The following is a 23,670-nucleotide window of genomic DNA, read 5'->3' as shown; positions in this document are numbered from 1 at the left end:
CCCCTCTTAGCTCCTAAATCTACAAAAACTATTGTTTACAGAGGATTTCAGGAGATTAATTGAGCCTTTCTTGAAGCTTCAGGTTAAAATTAAGATTACTGATGTTTAACTAATAGGAAGAGAAAGAGATACCAGAGCTGGTGAAAAGATCTTTTTCACATATAAGAAATTGTGCTAAAACAATAGCTCCAAAATCCAATATTTCCTCATAATGCTAATTAATTTTATTTTTAGTAACATAATTTGAATTTTTAAACGTATTTGAGAACTTTGTCGTTTAACAATGTATTGTGTCGTTATTCATTGCAGTTTTATTTACCACTTCCAGCACAAACTGATAGCTTCTTATTATTTTTATGAATCATTTTATTTTTATTTAGTTTAGGTTCAGAGTTTTTCCGTAGTAGTTTTCATTAATTTTTTTTTAAATTCTGGTTGTTTGTTAACATGACTGTCATCACAAAACTGTTCTTTAACAAAAACTGTAAATGATAGATATTCTAGTTAATTCTAAATGATGCTTCAGGTTGACTAGAGTCTGAAAGCAAAAATGGGCAGGTACTGATAAAGAGAAACACTACTAAAAGTAACGTGCAAATGGGTTTTTTTTATCGTGAGATTGGGACGTTTTTTACTTAAAAGCTATTTATTAGGGAAAGTGAGTAGCTTTTTTAGAAATTAAGTTCTAATAATTCTCACATTTAGTCAATGAAATTTTAAGTGTACTATGTGAATACTGTTAATATTATTGTCTTTCATGACATGTGTTTCAGCCTGAAGTAAATGCTGACATCGTGCACTGGCTCTCTTGGACTGCTCAAGGCTTTTTACCTCCACTTGCTGCAGCAGTAGGAGGTGTTGCCAGCCAAGAAGTATTGAAAGCTGTGACAGGAAAGTTTTCTCCTTTGTGCCAGTGGGTTAGTTCTGAATTTTAATGTTTTTTAAATTTTAGGTTGAATTCTCTGCTCATACAATGAATGTGTTATGTATTATTATCTAGTATTAATTAATATATTAAAAAAGCAACCTTAAACTATTTTTTGATGCATGAGAGAGATGCAAGTAATATTCCTCTAAAACTTATTTCTGTAATTGAAATTAACAGGATTGTATTTTGAGGCTATTGAGATATAACCCAAAGTTGCTTTCTCAGATACATTTCTCTCAGCTGTGAGAGTAAGGGAATGAATTTTCTATCTATATAGTTAGTTGTTCTCTAGTACTATTAGCTTAGCATTCTTGGACTCTCAGAACTCTTGAACTTGTTCCTTAGAATCTTTTGCCTTCATGAATCTTCAGTTCCCCTTCCTAGGTATAAACTTCTAAAGGTGGAGAACATAGGAATGGTACAGGCTTCAGGAATATAGGGTAAAAATATCACAAAATGGAATAAACTCTCATTTCTGTTACCAAAAGGAATAATTGACAGAAGGTATCAAAGTATCAAAGGACACTCTCTTCAGGCACTTTCTTTTTTGAAACACTTTAGAATTTTGAATATAACATTCATCTTATATTTTTAAAAGTACCCACATAATGTTATTTTGCCACTCCATTCTTTGATTTATTTTAAACAGAATACATTAGTGAAAGTCTGATTTAGATATGACTGTTAATATCATGAGAAATAAAATATTATTAATATAGATCCTATGTTGTTATAATTAAGTAAACATTTGATCATGTTCAAATTTAACCACATAAGTGACTGAAATGAAAATGAGAGTGAGAGTCAGTTCTTTTTTTCATTAACTTAGAACTAATTGGTAGTTTTTAAAATGCTAAAATTGTGGAAAGTAGGAAACTAGATCATTTTCCCTATAGTGTATGTAGTTTTAGATTACATATAATCTATCTAAGCTGGAAAATAAGTAGAAAGTAGGTACTTTCTTCTCAAAAAGTAATCAAATTATTCAGATGTAGCTGAAATTGGGGCCTCCAAAGTTTTTATGTAGTTATGAAAAATAGATTTGGAGATGAAATTTCCTTGGATTTGAAATTAGAATATATCATCTTTAGGATGACTAAGTGACATGAATCAAATTATGTAGCTTTTAATAGTTTCTTCAGGTTTTACCATTGTTTTAATGAAAGAATGTAATGCTGTATATTGTATTTTTAAAAATTATATTTTTAATACATTATTTTGCTCTGCATTGGCATTTTCATGATTTTTCCCTTGATTATTAAATAATTGTAGAAGAGAACTTCTTTTCTTAGGAATTTAAGTTTTATACATAATAAATTGTGTTTTTAATCTTCTTTAAGTTATATCTTGAAGCAGCAGATATTGTCGAATTCCTAGGCAAACCTGAATATGAAGAATTTCTCCCACGGTAATACTGAAATTTCTGTTGCTTTTTCTTAGTTGTATAAGAGGCGAATAGAGTGAAAAAGTTTTTGTCTAAACATGCATTGGTTTTATATATGTTTTCTTCTAACTCATTTACTTTTGCAGTCATTTCTTTTCTACTTAAGGGTCATTTTAAGTATCATAATAATGCTGTCTCTTTATTATTTTATAAGTAATGAATACAGAGTTTTAAATTGTATGCCATGAGACTGGTTAGCATTCATGATGTTAAATGAAAAATATTGCCATCTGCAGTCTTTATTTGTATCAGTCATTATTAAACTTTTGGAGTCATAAATCTCTTTGAGAATCTGCAAAAATTTAGAGATTCATTCTCCCTAAAATATACATTACCCAAAGCTGTGCCTTCAATTTAAGTGGGTTAACAACTCCAAAGCCCATCTATAACCTTTTTTTAAGAACTTTTCTTAAAATTCCCCCTGGCTTAGAAAAATTTTTTTTCTAAATAAAGTCACCTTCATTTAAATCATTTGGACTTATCCTGTTAAGTCAAATGGAAAAAAGGAAAAACTGATTTCTTTATGGGGTCTTTCCCTTTTTCAAATAAGATAGTTCATCTAATAGGTTAGGGGGAACTAATCTTAAAGAGTATTCTATTCTAAAGTACAACATTAAATTTGTATTAACCATAATGAAACTAATCTTAATGTTTTCTATGCCTTTCTGTTTCCTTGGTATACCTTGTTTTCTTCAGAGGAGATAGATATGATGCCTTACGAGCCTGCATTGGAGATACTTTGTGTCAGAAGCTACAGAATTTGAATATCTTCTTAGTAAGTATGAATAATTGTGGGACTAAGTAGTATTTTCAAACTGCTATTGTATATAGAGTTAATTTATTAGACAAGTATGAGTCCAAGTGAATAAAGTGTAAGTGAGTAGCTGTGACAGAGAATGGCCTGCAAAATTCAAAATATTTACTGTCTGGCCCTTCACAGAAAGAGTTTGCCATCCTCTGATCTAAAGAATTAATACATTTAAAATAAAAATATGAGTATGATAGTTTTGAACATTAAATGATTTTCTAGAACTATATTAAAAATGGGTGGGGTTCATTTTTTTTTTCCTCACTAAATGAAGGAATATATAGGCATAATTCTGTCTTTCTTAAATGTCTTGGTGCATTGACAGGGAAGCATAAAACTTCTGTTTCTGACATTTGTTGCTTTTTATTATTATAATCATTTCTGAAAATACTGCTGATTTTTAGTAATCATTTGTAAAATGTTTTGAAAATCACCTATTGCTGAACTTTTACATGCAGATGGAATCTGTTATCAGTTTTAAATAAAAACGGTAATAGAGAAGTCTTTAGAATAGTTCTGTTCATCAAATGAGTTTTAAGAAATGTCTAGAAGTAAAGAATCTTTCATTAAAATGTGCTAATGTTTCATGTTCGTTTCTATCTTACGTAAAAAATGAGCGCTCAGTGTTTGACTTATGGAATTTTTAAATGTCTTATGTTTAAAGGAGTTGTAAATATTATGCTTTTCTTTATTTGGTTTATACTGTTTTTCTTTGAGAAATAGTATAATAAAGCTATTAAATATTACAAAGTAAAATGAGTAACCAGTGTTCAAGTTATTTTAAAAAATATGTATTTATAAGCATTTGAAGAAAGTTATGATGAAATTGCTCTTTAATAAGTAAATGGTCGTGTTATTTAATCTGATATATGTCATTTTTCTCCTCCATAGATAGGGTGTGGAGCCATAGGCTGTGAAATGTTAAAAAATTTCGCTTTACTTGGTGTTGGCACAAGCAAAGAGAAGGGAATGGTAAGATAATAAATTGCTGAGAGTTAAAAGTTTGTATTTCTTTTATTGCCCCTTTTTTGAGTTGTATTCGACTGCATAGATCTGAAGTATCAATATTTAAGGATAGAGCATTAAACTAGAAATTGGAAGATTCTGATTCTCCTCTGACCACTTTTCAAAAGTTATGTGGTCTTGTGACAAATTAGTTCTCTGCTCCTCAGTTTTCTTCTCTAATATTGTAAAACCGAAATCTGCATTACCTACCTTATAATGGTATTGTGAAGATCAAATGAAAAAGGGCTTTGCAAACTATAAGACACATTATTATTGTTATTATTTCTATTAGATAGTAGTTATTGTTAAATCTTTAAGGTGAGAAAGGCTAACATTAGACAGTTGCAGAGTACTGAGATGTAGTTTCAATTGCTGAGTATCAAAAGTAGTGGAAATAATATAAACTTTGGTGTATAATTTAAATTCTTAAGACTGTAAATGTGAGTTAATTGCGGAGCCATATCATATCTTTAAAAAATATATATTTTATTGGTGCTGTTTCACCTTTTAAGATGTGAACTTCCTTCCATTAATGATTTCATAGACTTATCGTGGTAACTAACAGAGTAACTAATTAAATGACTAAAAATTTATATGATAGTTTTGTCTTATAGTTTATTAAACTTGGCTTCTTGTTCACTTAAAGAGGGCATTCATTGCCATCATAGTTACAGGCAGATGTTCTACATTTATATTATCCTTGCTCAGCATTTCCTAAATTGTGTTATGTAAACCACTATTACTTCCGGTGGTTTTAAAAGGTATTCCTAAAAAAAAAAATCCTTGCTGCATAAATTTGGGAGTCAGCCAAATTTAACTCCTTGGAAATTCACAAGGAGTATCAGTGTATAAAGGTCAGCAAAAGAACGGTAGTGAAGAAACCTGCTAACTTCAGATAATAAAACGAGGTAAATTAATGTGGACAGCCCTCTATCCTACTGCAAACACATAGACTTACTATATAAATTATTATTTTTTTAAGTGTTCACATATGTAGCCAAGCTGGAAAGAGAAATTCCCAGGTGCCAGGAATTAAGAGAGAGAGAGAAAAATTGTGAGCTAAAAGCCATGGTGACTCACAAGTGTCTGTATCTTGAATGTCCAAAACATTACGTAAAAATGGAAGTCACTTATGAGAAAGTGCATGTACCATACTGGTCTGTGGGGTCCAAAATTATCTCATGTAAAAACTTTAAGCAGAGAAATAAACATAACAAATTTAGGACCATTGAAACCTCCAGAGTTTGATTAAAGCAGATTTAAAACTATATTATAGTGATACTTACATACCCAGAGCATGTAGGACTATGCAGAAAAACCAACCTCCATTAAAGCTGATTCACACTAAAGAATGACAGTCCCCTAGAAAGAAGGAACCACCTTAAGAATCAGTCAAGACAAATAGAAGAATTAATTCCCTAAGAACTATAGATAATATAAGTGCTATTGACAATAGAAGAATCTACAGATAATAGAACAGACTTTAAAGTTAAAAATAATGAAAGATTAAGAGGAATATAAGGAGGAAAACATGAGGAAAAACAAGGCACTGAAATTTTTACAAAAAGCCAAATTTCTGTATAATCAGTAATCTTAAAACTCAGATATAAGTGAGAATAGATGAATAGAAGATAAATATTAATACCTAGAATATAGTATAGAAAGATATCTTTTTTTAGTGAAAGATGTACTTGCAAAGTCCAATCTAAGTCTAGTAGAATTTCCAGAGAGAATAAAGATAATGGATAAGAAGCAGTGTATTCCAAGGGTAATGACAAAAGTTCCCAGAGCTGAAGAAAGACAGATCTTTTTAGATTGAAAAGATAAACTAGTTCCAAACAAATCAAAGGCAGAGATAAAAAAAAAAAGATTGCATAATAGACTTCTCGTCAGCAATAATGCTAGAAGACAATAGAAGCATATCTTCATAGTTCAAGGGAAAATAACTGTGAACCTAGATTTCTATACTCAGCTAAGTTATCTTTCAAGAGGAATGGCAAAGTACAGATATCTGACAAGTAAAATGATTAAAGATCACCATATACTGGTTCTTATTGAAAGAACTATTAGATAATGTGGGAGGTACATAAAGAGTAAGCAGAGGCATTTGTCAGAATTCTTAGATTTAAATAAGCATTGATTTTAAAAACCGTTAATTAAAATAGTGACCAAGTGGGGTGGTTAAAAATAAGTGTAACTAAAATGTTGTTCATTGGTAACATGGAAAGCAGAGGGGGAGAGTTCCAAGTTAAGTAGTTTAGATATTCTCACATTCTTCAGGAGTAGGATAGAAATTTTAATTAATTAGATCTTAAATCACATGTGCATGTTAAAATTTCAAGCATAGCCACATAAAAATAGACATTTGGCTTCCAGACCAGTTTGTGGGGCCAGGGGAATAGGAATCAAGAAAATGTAATCAAGTAGAAGGCAAAAACAGAAGGGAATAAAAAGTGGAATTGGAGGAGATGGAAGGAAAAAGCCTTACATGAGTAATCACAATTATGAATTGATTAAGCTTTTGTGTTACAAGATATTTTCTGTTTACTTCTTTTAAAATCTATTAAAAGAGACACCCTGTAACATAATTACACAGAAATGTTGAAAGTGTCAGGGAATTACTAGCTAAAATAAAACGGATGTGGGGCCTGGGCGCAGGGGCTCATGCCTGTAATCCCAGCACCTACGGACACTGAGGCAGGAGGATTGCTTGAGGCCAGGAGTTTGAGACCCCATCTCTACAAAATGATTGTTTTAAAATACCTGGGCATGGTGGTGTATACCTAGCTTCTCCAGAAACTGAGGGAGGAGGATCGTTTGAGCGCAGGAGTTCAAGGCTGCAGTAAGCTATGATTGTGCCATTGCACTCTAGCCTGGGTAACAGAGCAAGGTGCTGTCTCTTAAAAAAAAAAAGAGAGAGAGAAAGAAAATGAATGTGTTTGTGAATACCAATCAACATGTAAACAGTCTGAGAAATACTACACCTAGGCAAATCTTGTTTAAAAATACTAGCTTAAATGACAAATATATTTTGAATACTCTTCAGATTATCCTGGGTCTGTTTACTTTCTTCTTGCATCCTTTAGAATGGAATTCTACAAACTTCCTTATAGGACCAGATTGCAAATCTTTTAGTCTCGCAGACCATCTCTGCTACTACTCAGCTCTGCCCCTAGGAGCATGAAAACAGCCATAGACAATACTTAAATAAATGTCATGGCAGTGTTCCAATAGAACTTTATTTACCAAAAACAGGCAGCCTGCACAGAAGTCTGTAGACTTCTGTTTTAGCCAGAGTTCTTTTCAAATTGAAACCTGCAAGCAATAATCCCAAATTAGTTAAGATTAAGAAGAAATATAAGTTTAGAGAGAAGAGCTAGCTCCTCTGTGAGTAATGCATTACTTAGTTCTAAAAGGTGATAGTGATCTTTTTAGTTTCTGTTATAAATAATTAGAAAAAAGTTTTGAACATGAATTGCAATTGGTTCAATTATTTTGTTTGGTGTGTTCCTATGCTAAACATTAAGTACAATTAAATATAAGTATACAAGAGTAGTGTTGGTAACTTTTTTTGAATATTTGTGTTATAACCATTACCAGCCACAATAATTTAGAATAATTTGTGGGGATTCTTTCAGTCATACTGAGCAAAGCCAAATAGATTAAAGTTTATCTGTCATGTAATTTCAGCCATTTTCTTGATATTAGATTACAGTTACAGATCCTGACTTGATAGAAAAATCCAATTTAAATAGACAGTTCCTGTTTCGTCCTCATCACATACAGGTATGTTGCTAGTTAGTCTTTTTAAATCATCTATTATATTACATAAAGAAAGAGAGTTTCCTTTTTGTAAATAGACTATAGTGTTAGAATAAGCATAATATGTCCTTTATTTTATTTAGAATCTCTCAAATAAATAATGGGAATGACAAAAGAGAAAAATATGAAATTATTTTAAAGCAGAATATTGATTTTTGCATTGATTTTGGATATTAAAATCTGAGTTGTGAAACATGGGCAGTATTTTTTTCACTTTGTCATCACTAAGGTATGTTTACATATTTAATTTTGGAAAGGAAGTATATAGAAACAGATTTTCTAATTTGAAGTTTTGGTAGATCATAAATTTGGCACTGTCTTTTTTTTCTGGTCTTTGTTACAAAACAGGTAAAGTTTAGCACTTAGAATTTTTGTGCTCTTTTGATTTTGTTTGACTATTTAAAATTCCTTTTTATTGTAAAATGCTTATTCTTAGTCTTTTTTATAGAGATGAAAATATTTAAGTCAGGAAAGAAGCAGTTTTAATCAAGTAAATTTGCTTTTACTTTAGGAATGTTTTTCCCTGCATTGATCAACAACTCATTGCCAATCTTAATAAACTTAGGAATGTTATTCCTAAACTTAGGAATGTTATGAACAGAAAGTAACAATAACAGGTGGCATAGTTAACCTAATTGCCTCACTTATCCAAATATAAAGGACAGAATAACAGTCTCTTATGAACTAAAATATCACAAAATTTATTTGCTTAACTTGGTACATTTTGTTTACAAGACTAGAAAGGCCTGTTCATTCTTATTTTACTGAGTTCTAACAAAGTTTTGATTTGTTTGTACCCTAAGAATACTGAGAAATGAAACATGTCAACCTAACAATGAGAAGAGACAGAAATACCATTAAAACTAAATGCATGAATTCAAGTAGAATGGTCTAGAGATACTTAGTGTCAAAGCAAATATAAATGAACTTTGGTAACACCTGAAATTCACTAGTGATTTAATAATGATAACTAAATCTTTAAGAAAAAAAAGAATGAGTTATATTTTGGGTATAGTAGTCCCCCTTATCTGAAGTTTCACTTTTCACAGTTTTTTATCTGCAGTAAACCATGGTCTGAAAATATGTGAGTACAGTCTAGTACAATAAGGTATTGTATTTTGAGAGAGAGAGACCTCAGTCACATAACTTTTAATAAAAATTATATTTGTTCTATTTTATTATCATCTCTTACTGTGCCTAATTTCTAAATTAATCTTTATCATAGGTATATATGTAAAAACATCATATATATAGGGTTTGCTATACCATCTGCAGTTTCAGGCATCCTTGGGGATCTTGGAACATATCACCTGTATATAAGGGGAAACTACTGTACTTTTTTTTAATAAAATTGAAACATAAGTAATAATTTCTGAAAATATTTCTACCCAGAATTAGTAACAATTTTAAATGATTTTAGTACCAAATGTTAATCTCTCATACCTCTAACAGCTTATTTTCTGCAGAGTCTGGATTTCTAATATTTTACTGAATGTGTTCTTATTTTTTTATAGGTACTTACCAAGTCAAACGTCATTACTAGGAAAAAAAACTTTAATTGGACTTTTACCTATTGTTTTAAAAACTCTAAAGCACTTAGCTATGAAGTAAAGGTGGTTTAGATTTTGATTAAAAATATGTGAATTATTTGGACTAATGTGCGTTATTGAATGTAGTGTGACTACAATGAATGTAATTTCCACAAACCAAAATTACAAACTGGTCTTATTACTTTCACCTCATATATATATTTTAAAGTGATAAGAATGTGTAAGTTCAATCATAGTTCATTTTTTTGTGTTTAACATTTATTCCTTCTGTTCTTATTATTTGTTTAGAAACCTAAGAGCTATACTGCAACTGATGCAACTTTGAAAATAAATTCTCAAATAAAGATAGATGCACACCTGAACAAAGTATGTCCGGCAACTGAGACCATTTACAATGATGAGTTCTATACTAAACAAGATATAATTATTACGGCATTAGATAATGTGGAAGCCAGGAGATATGTAGACAGGTAGGTTCTTGAAATTCAGGTTCATAAAGAATTATCTTTTGTTTTTACTTTTATTTCCCACAGGTACTTACTGAAAAATTACTGAATTTTCTGATTGTTCTTTATGTTCCTCTTGTGGGACTCCTCAAACCCCAAACCTTTTGGTGATTTCCCATCATATAATACTTAGGATAAAATTCAAAATCTGCAACATAGCCTAAATGTTTTCCATAGAGTAACTGCCACATGTCCAATACTCCAGCTTAAAATTTACCTGATCCTCCCTGACTTTCCTTATTCTAGCTACACATGCCTTCTTTCAGTTCTTACAAGGCCTTTAGCACTTTTTTATCTCAGGAACTTTCACATACTGTGCTTTATCCTCAGAAAGTTCTGTTTTTCTTGGTCTAAAACTCCTGACCTCAAATCTACCTACCTACTACTACTCTTTTCTTAGATTAGATTTTTTTCCCCTCATCTTTTCAGTTGCAGCGTATATTTCTTTCTTTAACCCCCAAATTCTAAATTAGATCCTTCCATGATGATCATTCACAGCAGTCTGTACTTTTTCCTTTATAGCACTTATTTTTATTGATATGCATATTTATTTAATATTGTTTCCTCAGTAAATCATGCATCCATGGACGTTTATTTTCCATCACTGTATCCTCAATACCCAACTTGTGATGTTATTTAGTAAATAGTTGTTAAATAAGTAGATGAGTCAATGACTATAAATGTGTACACCATACATAATCTTTCTTACATCGTTATATGATATGACTCCTTAATGTTAGGGTGCTAGAGCAGATGGATTAGCAAAGGAAAATTTATCAGTTGAGAAATATAGGGAAAAGTTTGCAGTCTTGGGCGGAAGAAAAAAGAAAACTTGAAGAAATTATAGTGTGTAGAATATAGGTCTTGTAAGTATAGAGAAAGAAGGTTAATATTTTTTGTGATAGAGAAAACATTGAGAAGATACAGTGGGGTAGAACTTGTAGTCAGAAAGTAACCAAGGAAGAAATAAAAAGCAAGAGAAGAAATGGTAACACATTAAGAATTAACCTAGAGATAAAAGTTAACATGCCCAAGATTTGGTAGTACTAGTAGTAGAAGAGAGGGACAGACGGACAGAAATCACTAAGTTGAACAACAAAATTTGTGTGTATGGTGAGGGGCAGAAATGATCAATGGATTGTTTGATATTAATGTATCTGTTTCATACAGTACCACATTCAAGTCAAGAAGGGATCAGTATGTGAAAAGGTAGTGGTAGGATGTCCTTTGCTTACATTGTTACTGCTCACTTTTATGTTTTTCACCTATTATCTTTTCAAATAGCCGTTGCTTAGCAAATCTAAGACCTCTCTTAGATTCTGGAACAATGGGCACTAAGGGACACACTGAAGTTATTGTACCTCATTTGACTGAATCTTATAATAGTCATGTAAGTGAATCAATATTTTGAAGTAAATGTCTTCTTTATATCTCATAATTTTTTGTCTTCATCAATCAATACATTTGATTTAGCTTTCCTAATCCTTCTGATTTTGCTCTGCCAATGATGTCCATGCCTATATGCATGTACATTTTTAAAAATATAATTAAACTTATTATTTATCAAAATTTTGTGTCTGCTGAAAAGAAAATATGCTGTATACTGTACATTCCTAAAAGAAAAAAAAGAACTTTGGTCTTTCTCCAATATTATTCTTGTGTTTACTATTTATTTCTCAGAGCTGCGTGATGAGTTTTGTAACAAACTTTGAGTTTAAGATTGCTTGATAAGAACAATTAAACCGTTATATTGAGAATAGAACTGTTATATTGAGAATCAACAAAGACATAAAATTACATTCACTTGCTGACCTTCTGATTTTATTATGTTAGACATTAGCTAGTATATCAAGAATAAAGAAAGCAAGTCTAGTCATTGTGCACTCATGTCTAGTGTTTACTCTTATTAGGAATTTGCACCCCTGGCGTGCATTATCAGAAATAGCTGTGAAACTTGATAAAAGTACAAACACTAGTGACCTACCCAAAATCTTACTGAATTTTGAATCAGATTCTTAATAGGTGGGACTAAGCCTTCCATATGCTTGTATTTTATATAGATGTAACTTTAAAACCTTCACAGGTGATTCTGCGATACTGTCAAAGTTGAAACCACTGATCTAGAAAATAATTGTAGGCTTTACAATTTTAAAAAGATCAACCTTAGTTACAAAATTGAGAGAATATTTTTACAGGCATAAATATCTCTATTTAATGGATATGTTTAGTTTTATGAAATTTTTAAATTTTTATAAAGTTTATTGTTTTCCCATGCACTGTCATGAAATAAGTTGATTAAATAAAATAAATATTATAATAGACTAAATTGACAAGTTTTATTTGAAGATTAGATGGAGAAAATCATAAGTTGGGTATCAGAAGATTTTCAAAGTAGGGAATGTTATAAAATTCTAAAAATCACCTTGGTTTATTCAGTCTATTACATCTTTCCTAAACCTTTAGTATCTTCTGACTTCAAACTCATAAAAACCAGAATTTAATACTCTCCTGGCTTTCTTCTTTGACATATATAATATTTAGTGATGTTTCATAGGTCAAAAAGCTAAAATATAAATCTCCAAGTGAAAAGAGACAAAAATGAGTCATTTTCTGTTGGGTAAACCAGTAAGCCTAGACTAAATGTACCCTATACAAGAATAAGGATTTCTTCAGTAGTACTTTATCCAATGAGACAACTTAGGCATTTGCTGTTTATTTAATATATGCTTTCAGCAAGAAACTGTACCAAGCATCAAGGACATGTTATCCCTGCTTACAATTTTGTTTTCTCCGTAGAGAAACTCTGCTGAGGTATATATATGGCTGGTATATTGGGGATTCTTTTTTTTTTTTTTTTTGAGACAGAGTCTCGCTTTGTTGCCCGGGCTAGAGTGAGTGCCGTGGCTTCAGCCTAGCTCACAGCAACCTCAAACTCCTGGGCTTAAGCGATCCTTCCCAAGTAGCTGGGACTACAGGCATGCGCCACCATGCCCGGCTAATTTTTTCTATATATATTTTAGTTGGCCAGATAATTTCTTTCTATTTTTAGTAGAGATGGGGTCTCACTCTTGCTCAGGCTGGTCTCGAATTCCTGACCTCAAGCGATCCACCCGCCTCGGCCTCCCAGAGTGTTAGGATTACAGGCGTGAGCCACCGCGCCCGGCCAGGGATTCTTGAATTACTTTTCAAAGTAGGGAGTATTATAAAATTTTAAATGTCACCTTAATTCTTGGAGAAAAATATATTATTTATATGTGGTGGTCTGCCATGAGTGAGTACTACATAATAATATTCCAAATAAGTGCACAGATGATAAATGATAAGGATTCATATTTGTCATTACATTAATAACTCATGTTTATAATTATATTGTTAATAGGATTAGTGTTTATTATTACAGTGCTATTAACAAATAGCTAAAGTGCCAGAAGAATTAACTTTTCCTTTTATTGTCTGAGAAGGTATAAAAAATATGTGGTTAGATTTTATTTATTTTTGGATTTTATTTTTTAATGGTATTAAAGCTCAAAAGTAAATTTAAACAAAAGTAAATTTAATCGATAAAAATGTGTCATTTCTTCTTTTAAGTATCTTTTGTCATATTTTATAAATTAGCGGGATCCTCCTGAAGAGGAAATACCGTTTTGTACTCTAAAGTCTTTTCCAGCCACTATCGAACATACTATACAATGGGCAAGAGATAAGGTAAAAGTTTCTTTTCAAGGAATTTATTTTCTTTGAAGTAGGAAAGATAATATTTGCAATTTTAAATGAACTTCTATTTGTAAGTTTTTTCCCTCTCTTACAGTTTGAAAGTTCCTTTTCCCACAAGCCTTCATTATTTAACAAATTTTGGCAAAACTATCCATCTGCAGAAGAAGTCTTGCAGGTAAAAATCAATACATTTTAATACAAACTTTTAACACTTTGTGTTAGTGTAATCTTATTTTCAAGTTGCCTACAAGTGATTTATTTTACCATAAAGAGAAATTATAACATTATTATTGTACATAAAAAGTGAAATGATGCATCAAGAATCTTGAAATTATGTCACAAGTGACCCTTTTTTTAGTTTGGTTGAAGTATGTGAAACAGTCAGTATTTGACCATGTTTGACCAACAAGACAGCAATTCAGATTCTTCAACCTATAAAGATGTGATGATAATGATAGGAGGGCTACAGATAATAAAACGGCTTATTAGGCCGTTTGGAAGTTGAGGTAAATTCATAATGAGAACGACTTCAAAGATATTTTCTTACTTTAACCCTGTACTAAATAGGCCAATTTTTTAGTATCAAATTTTATTCATAGCACTTATAGTAAGTGTATGTATAGTACTGATAACTTATATTAATAGATAGAAAAATATGAGGATAACGTATTAGAAATCAGAGTTAAAATTTCATGTGCTATCTCCTCCCATTCCCCTTCTCCAAAAAAAGAAAGACAAAAAACAAAGAGGGAAAAGAGAAAGGAAGGGGCAAGGAGCTTAAAGTGAAAAAAAAAAAAGCTTAAAACACGAGCTGGCACATCAAACTTTGGCTAATACTTTTTGAGGGTGGGGATTATGTGTTTTTAATTGGAAGTGTATTCTTTTTTTTTTTTTTCTCCCGTTCTAGAAGATACAAAGTGGACACAGTTTAGAAGGCTGTTTTCAAGTTATTAAGTTACTTAGCAGAAGACCTAGAAATTGGTCCCAATGTGTAGAATTAGCAAGATTAAAGTTTGAAAAATATTTTAACCATAAGGTAAGTATGCATTGTGAGTTGAGACATTCAGAAAAGGTCTGCCTTGGCTCATTTAGTTATTAAGAAATTAACCTGAAACATATACTCTTTCTTTCAGCAAGCTTTTCAGAAATAACTAGTAAGTTAAGTGAGAAAAGGTGCTGGGCACACAACTAATTTATCTCTGAATGTTACTGATTAAGGAATGCATTTAAATTCCACTCATGCGCTTGTCAGTTGTGCATTATACTGATCCCATCCCTGTGTGCACAAAGTTGGGTTTTATATAAGGTTTCCTCTAGAGAATAGGTAATGCATTTCATCTGTAGACTGAAGGAATTTGTTCAGAATAGAAAAAGCAAAAGACAGAAAATAGAGATATTCAGTCAAAAATTTCATTGGAATTCTGCCTTTTCCACCCCTGATAATCAAATTGTATGTCTATTTCCTCATCTGTAAAATGGAGATAATAAATTAGTACCTAATACATAAGGTAGTGGTGAGGATCAAATGAATTAATACTTGTAAAGCATTTAGAACAGAGCCTGGGACACTTAAATAATTACTAAATATTAGCTGTTATTCTTACCTCGAGTTAATATACATTTGCTAGAATGTGTCTTGCATTCTCTAGCCTTTCCCTCTCTTCAGGCTTTTACCTATCAGAATATAAAGTAAGTTCATCTTTTTAAAAAAATTTTTCGGTTACACTTACCCTATCTTTTCACTTTCATCATGGCTCTGCACCTTGGAAAAGTGGTCTGTACTGCTCACTGTAGCTACCTCCTTATCCAGTAAATGTGACTTCTTTCTCCCTTGCTATTTAGATGATTATTATCAGTGTCCTTTTTATTTCAAATTCTGAGGAAAGTTTTAGTTCTTACCTTCTCTCAGGTTTTTTAAAAAATGTTTTTCAGTTGAAAAAATTCAGCCATTGAAATGGAGAGGAAATAATGAACCCTAATGTTATCATTAATTACCTATCACCCCAGTTTAACAATTATCAACTCATAGATAATCTCATTTTGTCTACACTCCCACCTATATTCACCCTCCCCCAGATGATTTGAAGCAAATCTCAAACATCATATTATTTCAAAATACAAAATGCTATGTATTTTCTGGTATCATTATTTAAGGATTAGCTCTTTGAAAAGAGCAGAGTGATATATAAAATATGCCATCATTTGTATAAGAAGGAGTGAAATAATCTGTATTTGTGTAGGTACTTCCCCTAAAAAAACTACATAAATATTGATAAAAAATGATAATAGAGGTTCTTCCAGGTATGAGAGGCAGTGAAGGGAGAATGGAGAGATGTATACTTCACTGTATATTTTTTAATGTGGTTTGATTTTTGAAGCATGTGCATCTATTAAATACATATAAAATTTTTTAATTTTTATTTTTAAAAAATTTTTTACCTCAGATAATGTTAAGTAGTGGGTTTTTTTAATTCATTTTTTTTCTTTAGGCTCTTCAGCTTCTTCACTGTTTCCCTCTAGACATACGATTAAAAGATGGCAGTAAGTATAACTTGAGAAGAAATTTTAATGTAATTTATTACTGGCTACATACATTAAAAATAATATTTGTATCTTTTTGTTAGGTTTGTTTTGGCAATCACCAAAGAGGCCCCCCTCACCAATAAAATTTGATTTAAATGAACCTTTGTAAGTATTTATATCTAGTTTTATATGCATCCTTCATTGTAAATTTCTTATCTGTAAATTGCAGAGTGAAAACCTCAGGCTATTTAATGTTATTTCATTCCTTTTAATCTAAGAGTTGACAAGTCATTCTGTCCTACAAAGCAGCTACAACCCTTCTTCCCACAAAAATGTGAATCCATTTGTTTACATTGTAAATAACCTCATATTTTATAATAAATATCTACTCTAAGATAAAACCAAAATCACTTCTTTGACTTTATCCGTAAAATAAAATGACAATAAATGTTTTTATATTTAATGAAGCCAGTATATAAGAATCTTTAGTTATATGGAAGAAAAAATGATTACTGAATATCTGCCTAAATAATCTCAAATTAGTTTTCAAAGGAGTTGGTCTCTGCATGAATACCTAGATATACTATCTTAGCTACACATTAGATTAACACTTAATGTGTATATATTTTAATTAAACACTTAGCTTGCCTTTTACTAACCTTCTTTTTAACAAATAATTTCATGCTTAATTTTCTTGTCTGGTTTTTGTTTTAGGATTCCAGTCACCTTACCTGAACCACTTCTCCTATAAGAATTAACTTTTTTTTTGTTTTTAAACAAAGTTGTTTGCTTAGTTTGAACCTGACGTACACTCTTTAAGACCAAATGTACAATATTTTCTTATGAATTAAAATGAATTTTTTTTCACTAATCTGATTTTTGTCTACTTCTGGCCACTCAGTTCTCTGCCTGAAGTAACTATGATCACTGCCTGATTATTAGTGCTTTTGAGGGTAAACATTTGATTTCTCTTTTGTAACTTCTGCAGTGTTTTGATGTAGATCAGAATTTCATTGTCTGACTTTTTAAAAAATAATCCTGTTACAAAAATCCTTAACAAAATTCTGATTGTTTTTCTTCAAATCATATTTTAAAGGCTATAGTTCCTAATGAGTTAAACATCATCTTTAAAACTATGCATTCAAACTTTGCTTTATTTTTTAATTTTAAAAGGCACCTCAGTTTCCTTCAGAATGCTGCAAAATTATATGCTACAGTATATTGCATTCCATGTACAGAAGAGGTAAGATACTCTTTATGTCCTAGCAAGTGATATAAAAGCAGGTTACAATTAGGTGCCTGATCAGCTGATTGTATCAAAATGTGTTTACAGGTTATAAGAATCATTCTTTTTGATATAAAATTTTTATTTTTTGTATTGTTGCCCCTTCCAACGTAGCAGAAACTAAAAGCTCGTTGCAGTATTACTAAGTAGATGAAAGTTGAATTTTTCTTTCCAAATTTAGGTAGGGAAAAAGTAATATTTGTAAGCCATACTTTATTTTTAAAATATTTATAACCTGTTCATCAATTTCAGCTATCCAAATTACTCTGAAAAGCCAAAGTGAACAATTTCATAGCAATTTAAAAATATTTCTTAGAGATTTTCTTTGTTAACATTGGTTTGACTTATTTGGTTGTATTAGTGCTTTCAGAGAATCTGAAAATGCTCCCCTGTATTGACATTTCTTGTCCTAATTATCATACCCATTCTCTTAGACATCATCTTCATTGATTAAGATAAAGGGTCTAATACAGTTTTATTTGAAAGGCAGATCTGCATTAGTGAATTTTTCTTCACAAATGTATATTAGAGCTACATAAATTACTACTCTTTTAGATAGGCTAATATGAACCGGGTACATAATTAACACTGGCTATTTGAGATCTAGATAAAAATGCTTACTATAGATTAATCCTTTTTGGAATTAATGCAAATAAAATACACCATAAATGTCTGGTAAAAATAACGGCATTCAGTTTGATATTCTTTTTGTGAGAAGAGTGGTAATTTTATGATAAGAGTGGTAGTTGACCTCATTTCTTCCTAAGTAGCTTCTTAATAAGGAATGTGGATCTGATAGCCTTAAATTCATCTAAGTTCATCTTGAACCATTTAAGTATTTTCTTCTCAAGGTATGAATTTCATTTACTTGTTTATTTTATATCTTGAGTATAACTTTGTGCAGGGAACTTTGTAAAAAATTGAAGCTAAGGAAATGATAAAGATAATCTCTGATCTCAAGGCACTCAGTCTTATATTCATCACCACTCCTAAAACTACGTTTTTAGTAATTTGAAGAAAGAACTAAGATTTTAGGTTTTTAGACTAATGGAGCAGTCCCCAACCTTTGATGGGGAGGGAGGCGGAGCTCAGGCAGCGTTGATGCAAGTGATGGGGAGTGGCTGTAAATACAGATGAAGTTTTGCTTGTTCACCTGTGGCTCACCTTATGCTGTGCAGCCTGATTCCTAACAGGCCATAGACTGGTACCAGTGCGCAGCCCAGGGGTTGGGAATCGCAGGACTAATTTGTACTGTTTCATCCCTAACCATCCCCCTAATAAACTTGATGGGTGATATTTCTATAGAAATAAAGGTAAATGTCTCAAATGGATGTGGTGTAAATATTCAGATGATAATTATTCAAATATTTTAATGTGATTAAGGAGCTTTTATAAGATGTTTTTAGCTTTGGAATTCAGATATAGAAGAATATCTTTTTTGATTACTTTTTTAAAAAACAGGACTTATCAGCAGATGCCCTCTTGAGTATTCTTTCGGAAATAAAGGTTCAGGAATTCAAACCTTCCAACAAGGTATGTTTGAAAATTCATTCATTCAGCAAATAGTTTTTACACTTCCATTTGTATCCATAATGCTGAACCTGGAAAATACTATAATGAACAGTTCTTGCCCTTATGGATGTGATATTCCAATGGGGTGGAGATGGACTATAAACAAAAATGCCAATAAGTATATAATATTGCAATGTGAACATAAGTGTTAAGAAGAAAAAATAAAACCAAAAAGAAATAAAGAATGATGGAGACCAGGCATGGTGGCTTATACCTAATAATCCCAGCATAATGGGAGGCCAAGATGGGAGGATCATTTGAGGCCAGGAGTTTAAGACCAGCCTGGGCAACATAGTGAGACCTGTCTCCACACAAAAAAGTCCCAGCCACTCTGGAGGCTGAGACAGGAGGGTCACTTGAGCCTAGGAGTTCAGGTCTGCAGTGAGCTGTGATTGCACCGCTACACTCCAGCTTGAGCAACAAAGCGAGACCCTGTTTCAGAAATAAAAACAGTGATGGAGCTAGTGCCATTTTATATGGATTGGAAGTGTTACCATCATTTATATGATGATGGTAACATTTGAGCAGAAACCCACAGGAAGTGAAGGAATGGTAAAAGCAATACAGCCAGCAGGGACAAGTACAGAGAAAAACCTTGAAGGGCTTTTAAGGCCAGAACTTAAAAGAGAATATGTAAGGGGGAGAGTGATAAACTGTGAGATTGGAGAGGTAGTTGGGGTTATGATAAGTACTTTGTGCTTTACTGAGAGATGAGAAACCAGTGGAAGATTTTAAGCAGAGGAACAAGATGATCTGACTTACATTTAAAAGGGTGGTTCTGGCTTTTATGTTAAGGATGATTTTATGTGACCCAAGAGAAAGCAGGAAGGGCTATTGAGAGATCCAAGGCAAGAGATGATAATGGTTTGAATGAAATAGTAGGTAATAGGAAAGTGATGATAAAGGGTTGGATTCTGTATATATTTTACTGCAACCCTGAGAGGATTTCTAGGGGATTGGAAATGGAGTATGAGAAAAAAAAGATTGTTATTTTCTTAGTTGAAATTACAAGCAAGTGTAGTAGCTCAGAGTGGAGGGGATAGAAAGATAAAGGAAGTTAGAGCAGAGAATAAAAGTATGAAATAATTGCCAGCAGAGTGGGAAAATCACTTATTAGAAGATGTAGTAAATTTGTAAGACAACACTGAGGACCCACTGAAAGTTAATCTGCTTAATGTAGTCTACTAAATGTGGCTGGAGAGAAGATCATTACCTTTTCTCCAGCCACGTTTAGCTGTTCGGGAGCTATTGTACTACAGAATAGATGAAAAATTGGATATGACTGCAGTTGGGATTTTGCGAGGCAAATATGTTAGAAGGAGAAAGAGATAAGGGAGTATTAGTAAAGATGGGACATGAAATTTAGGCAGTGTAAGTAGGAAAGTCTGAAAATGTGAAATATTATTTTTTATATTATCAGTATATACTTGTATGCACTCTAGAAATCATCCACAGAACAACCTTGTTTTCCCCTTACCTTTTAACTATACCCAAAAAGATGGAGTAATGACCATCTCCCTGCAAAATTCAAGAAAGAAGCAGTGTGTGCAGTCTTCAATTCTGCGGTTTTATTTTTGGGAAAAGGAAGACTTATAGGCAGTTAATTTTGCACAAGTAGATGGGTTTGCTGAATGAAATGTTCATGACTTGTAGCCTATAAAGCATAAAAATATAGTAAGGATAGACAGGAGTCCCAAAGAAAGAAAGTTGTTAGCCCGTCTTTCTCATGGACAAAACTCCTACACAGAAGTCAAGGAAACCTACTTCAGTAACTTTACTGGCTTTTATTGCTCTTGCTTCAGTATGTTTTCTGGCTTGCATTGCTTCCATATCAGTGTCAAAGTTTGGGAGTAATAAATTTTCCTGAGCAATTTAGCTATAGTTTGAACATGAATTACAGAGTTTCTAACAACTCCCTAAAGAAGCTCATACCAAAGCGTCAGGCCTGCACATCTAGTTACAGATGTCACAGCCAAAAATATTAACTAGACATTCTAGCAAACAAAAAGTTTTTGCTTCCTTGACTCCTTAATATTTCTTACATACTTGTAATAATGTTTAATATGTAAAAGCATGATCTGAGTGTGTTTTTTTAAAATAAGAAATAGTACTTTTAAGAGCCAGGCACCATGGCTTATGCTTGTAATCCCAGCACTTTGGGAGGCCCAGGCAGGAGGATCACTTGAGGCCACAAGTTCAAGACCAGCCTGAGTAATATAGCGAGACACTGTCTCTACAAAAAATTTAAAAATTAACCAGGTATGGTGGCGCGTGCCTGTAGTCTCAGCTACTTGGGAGGATCGCTTGAGCCCAGGAGTTTGAGGTTGCTGTAAGCTATACCACCACTGCACTCCAGCCTTGGTGACAGAGCAAGACCCCGTCTCAAAAAAAACCCAAACATAATGATAAATTACTTGTGGTATGCACTGCCTTACTCATGCTAAACTTTCTAGATAAAGGAAGACATTCTTTAGGAAAGAACTTCCTGTCAGCCATCAATAAATATTTAAAGGATGCCCATAATATATATTTTATGGATTTCTTCAATTTCTTTGGTAATGTTAAACAGCTGTGTACAAGTTAGAGTTGTGCCACTTGATTTTAAAGTAGATTTGTCAGAATCACGAACTGTTGATCAATATTAGCTTTTAATGTGTAATTTTAAAAGAGATCTATATGGACTTAGAGCATATGAGCTATTCAATAAATATTTTTAACATCCCCTTTGAACAAGTTGTTTTAGATATATTGTAGTTCTCTCAGTTAACAAAACACATCAAGATCCTTCTTCTCATAGAGTTTACATGCCAGTCTGAGAAGACAGATAATAAACAAATACGTAAATAACAATATTACTTACTAAAGGAAGGTGTAAAATATGTTGGACCATGATGATTAATAATCTGATTAAAATACATGGAGGAAATATTTTTATTTGTGATTTATTTGATAAAACAGATAAGTGGTAACCAAACTTAGATGCAGAATATAACATTAATAAAAAATATATTCATATGTTTAAAGGTGGTTCAAACAGATGAAACTGCAAGAAAACCAGACCATGTTCCTATTAGCAGTGAAGATGAGAGGAATGCTGCTTTCCAACTAGAAAAGGCTATTTTATCTAATGAAGCTACCAAAAGTAAGGGAAAACCTTTATAAAAATGTTTTGAACCAGATGGGTTTTTATTTTCACTAAACTCTATGCCCAAAAGTTTGTGGGATTTAATAATAACAGTAATAATAATACTGATTTCATGATTATATGAAAGTCATTGTTCATCTTTGACTAAATTCATTTTCCCCACCATTGCCCTATCCTAGAATGTTGAAATACAATTCTCCCAAATCACATTAACTGCTTTGTTGTTGTTCTGATTGTTTTAGTCCTTCTCATGGTGAGCAGATCTAAAAACAATGGGTGAATAGCTATGTTTTTAATGAATTAAAAATTCAGTTTAATGAGGTCTTTGTGGAGAGAAATCTTTAGACAGACCCAATTAAATCCCTTTAGGATAAAGAACCATAAACAGAACTCTTCTTAGATTCTTAGTCTCCATAATTACCAACAGAGAGAATATAAACGAACCTATATACATCCTTGCTAAAATGGTCTTAAATATCAAAATATAAGAAAACTGAACTTAATTCCTTAAAAACAGAGCCATTAGTCATCTTTTTAGACCTGCTCCCCATCTTTTTATTACATTAATCAGTGGTTCCCAAACTTCTAGTATTTTATGCGTGAACCAGTATTTCAGGAAAAATAATCTAAAATAATAATTACAATGATTTTGGGAACCACTGATCTACAGAACTTTCAAAAAGATACATATTTTTATTTGACCAACTGATCCTATTCTTAGTTATCAGAGGGAAAATGTTTCAGGGTAGGATTTATGGAATGAATTTTTGAACAATAACAAATGTTGACTTTTGTATTATTAATATAAACCACTTGATAGCAGATGTACGGTACATACCTTTCTTACTTTACTGTTTATTAGCTTTTTTAAATATAGAAACTTTTCTAATTTATTGGTATTAAAGCCATTTTCAAGTCCTTCAATAACTTCAGTTGCCTTGATTTTGCTTATATTTTTCAGTCATTTAAAAACATAAAAGGAGTCTTTAAAGTATTAACAGTAAACCCACATTACTTTTTACCTAGTGAAACTGGCAGCTTAACCACTTCCTAAGGAAATTTTTTTTTCTGGTTTTTACAATCAGGTGACCTTCAGATGGCAGTGCTTTCATTTGAAAAAGATGACGATCGTAATGGACACATAGATTTCATCACAGCTGCATCAAATCTTCGTGCCAAAATGTATAACATTGAACCAGCTGACCGTTTCAAAACAAAGCGCATAGCTGGCAAAATTATACCTGCTATAGCCACATCCACTGCTGCTGTTTCTGGCCTGGTAAGTTCATTATTCTCTGAATAAAAATGTTCCTTTTTCATTGCCTCTTCCCTGTCTTTCCCATCATTACCAACCCCAACCAGTCACTC

The 23,670-nt window shown here is 32.0% G+C and overlaps 1 protein-coding gene across 2 annotated transcripts in view; it reads left to right on the top strand.

Annotated features, from left to right (window-relative positions):
- Positions 1–23,670, top strand: part of UBA6 (ubiquitin like modifier activating enzyme 6) — a 66,196-nt gene that overhangs the window by 34,105 nt on the left and 8,421 nt on the right. Inside the window, exons 14-29 of one of the 2 annotated variants that reach the window (XM_045531650.1) lie at positions 774–917; positions 2,269–2,336; positions 3,069–3,147; positions 4,072–4,152; positions 7,894–7,971; positions 9,846–10,027; positions 11,348–11,453; positions 13,679–13,768; positions 13,872–13,952; positions 14,685–14,813; positions 16,267–16,318; positions 16,402–16,465; positions 17,474–17,543; positions 19,047–19,118; positions 22,182–22,299; positions 23,388–23,581. In XM_045531650.1, the coding sequence (XP_045387606.1) occupies positions 774–917; positions 2,269–2,336; positions 3,069–3,147; positions 4,072–4,152; positions 7,894–7,971; positions 9,846–10,027; positions 11,348–11,453; positions 13,679–13,768; positions 13,872–13,952; positions 14,685–14,813; positions 16,267–16,318; positions 16,402–16,465; positions 17,474–17,543; positions 19,047–19,118; positions 22,182–22,299; positions 23,388–23,581 (1,608 nt within the window). The remainder of the gene's footprint in view (positions 1–773; positions 918–2,268; positions 2,337–3,068; positions 3,148–4,071; positions 4,153–7,893; positions 7,972–9,845; positions 10,028–11,347; positions 11,454–13,678; positions 13,769–13,871; positions 13,953–14,684; positions 14,814–16,266; positions 16,319–16,401; positions 16,466–17,473; positions 17,544–19,046; positions 19,119–22,181; positions 22,300–23,387; positions 23,582–23,670) is intronic. The other variant, XM_045531652.1, reaches the window with a different exon arrangement.

The sequence above is a fragment of the Lemur catta genome, chromosome 19 (assembly GCF_020740605.2).
Source record: "Lemur catta isolate mLemCat1 chromosome 19, mLemCat1.pri, whole genome shotgun sequence".
Taxonomy (NCBI): domain Eukaryota; kingdom Metazoa; phylum Chordata; class Mammalia; order Primates; family Lemuridae; genus Lemur; species Lemur catta.
The sequence above is the reverse complement of the archived record's forward strand: the minus strand, read 5'-3'. Positions and strand labels throughout refer to the sequence as shown.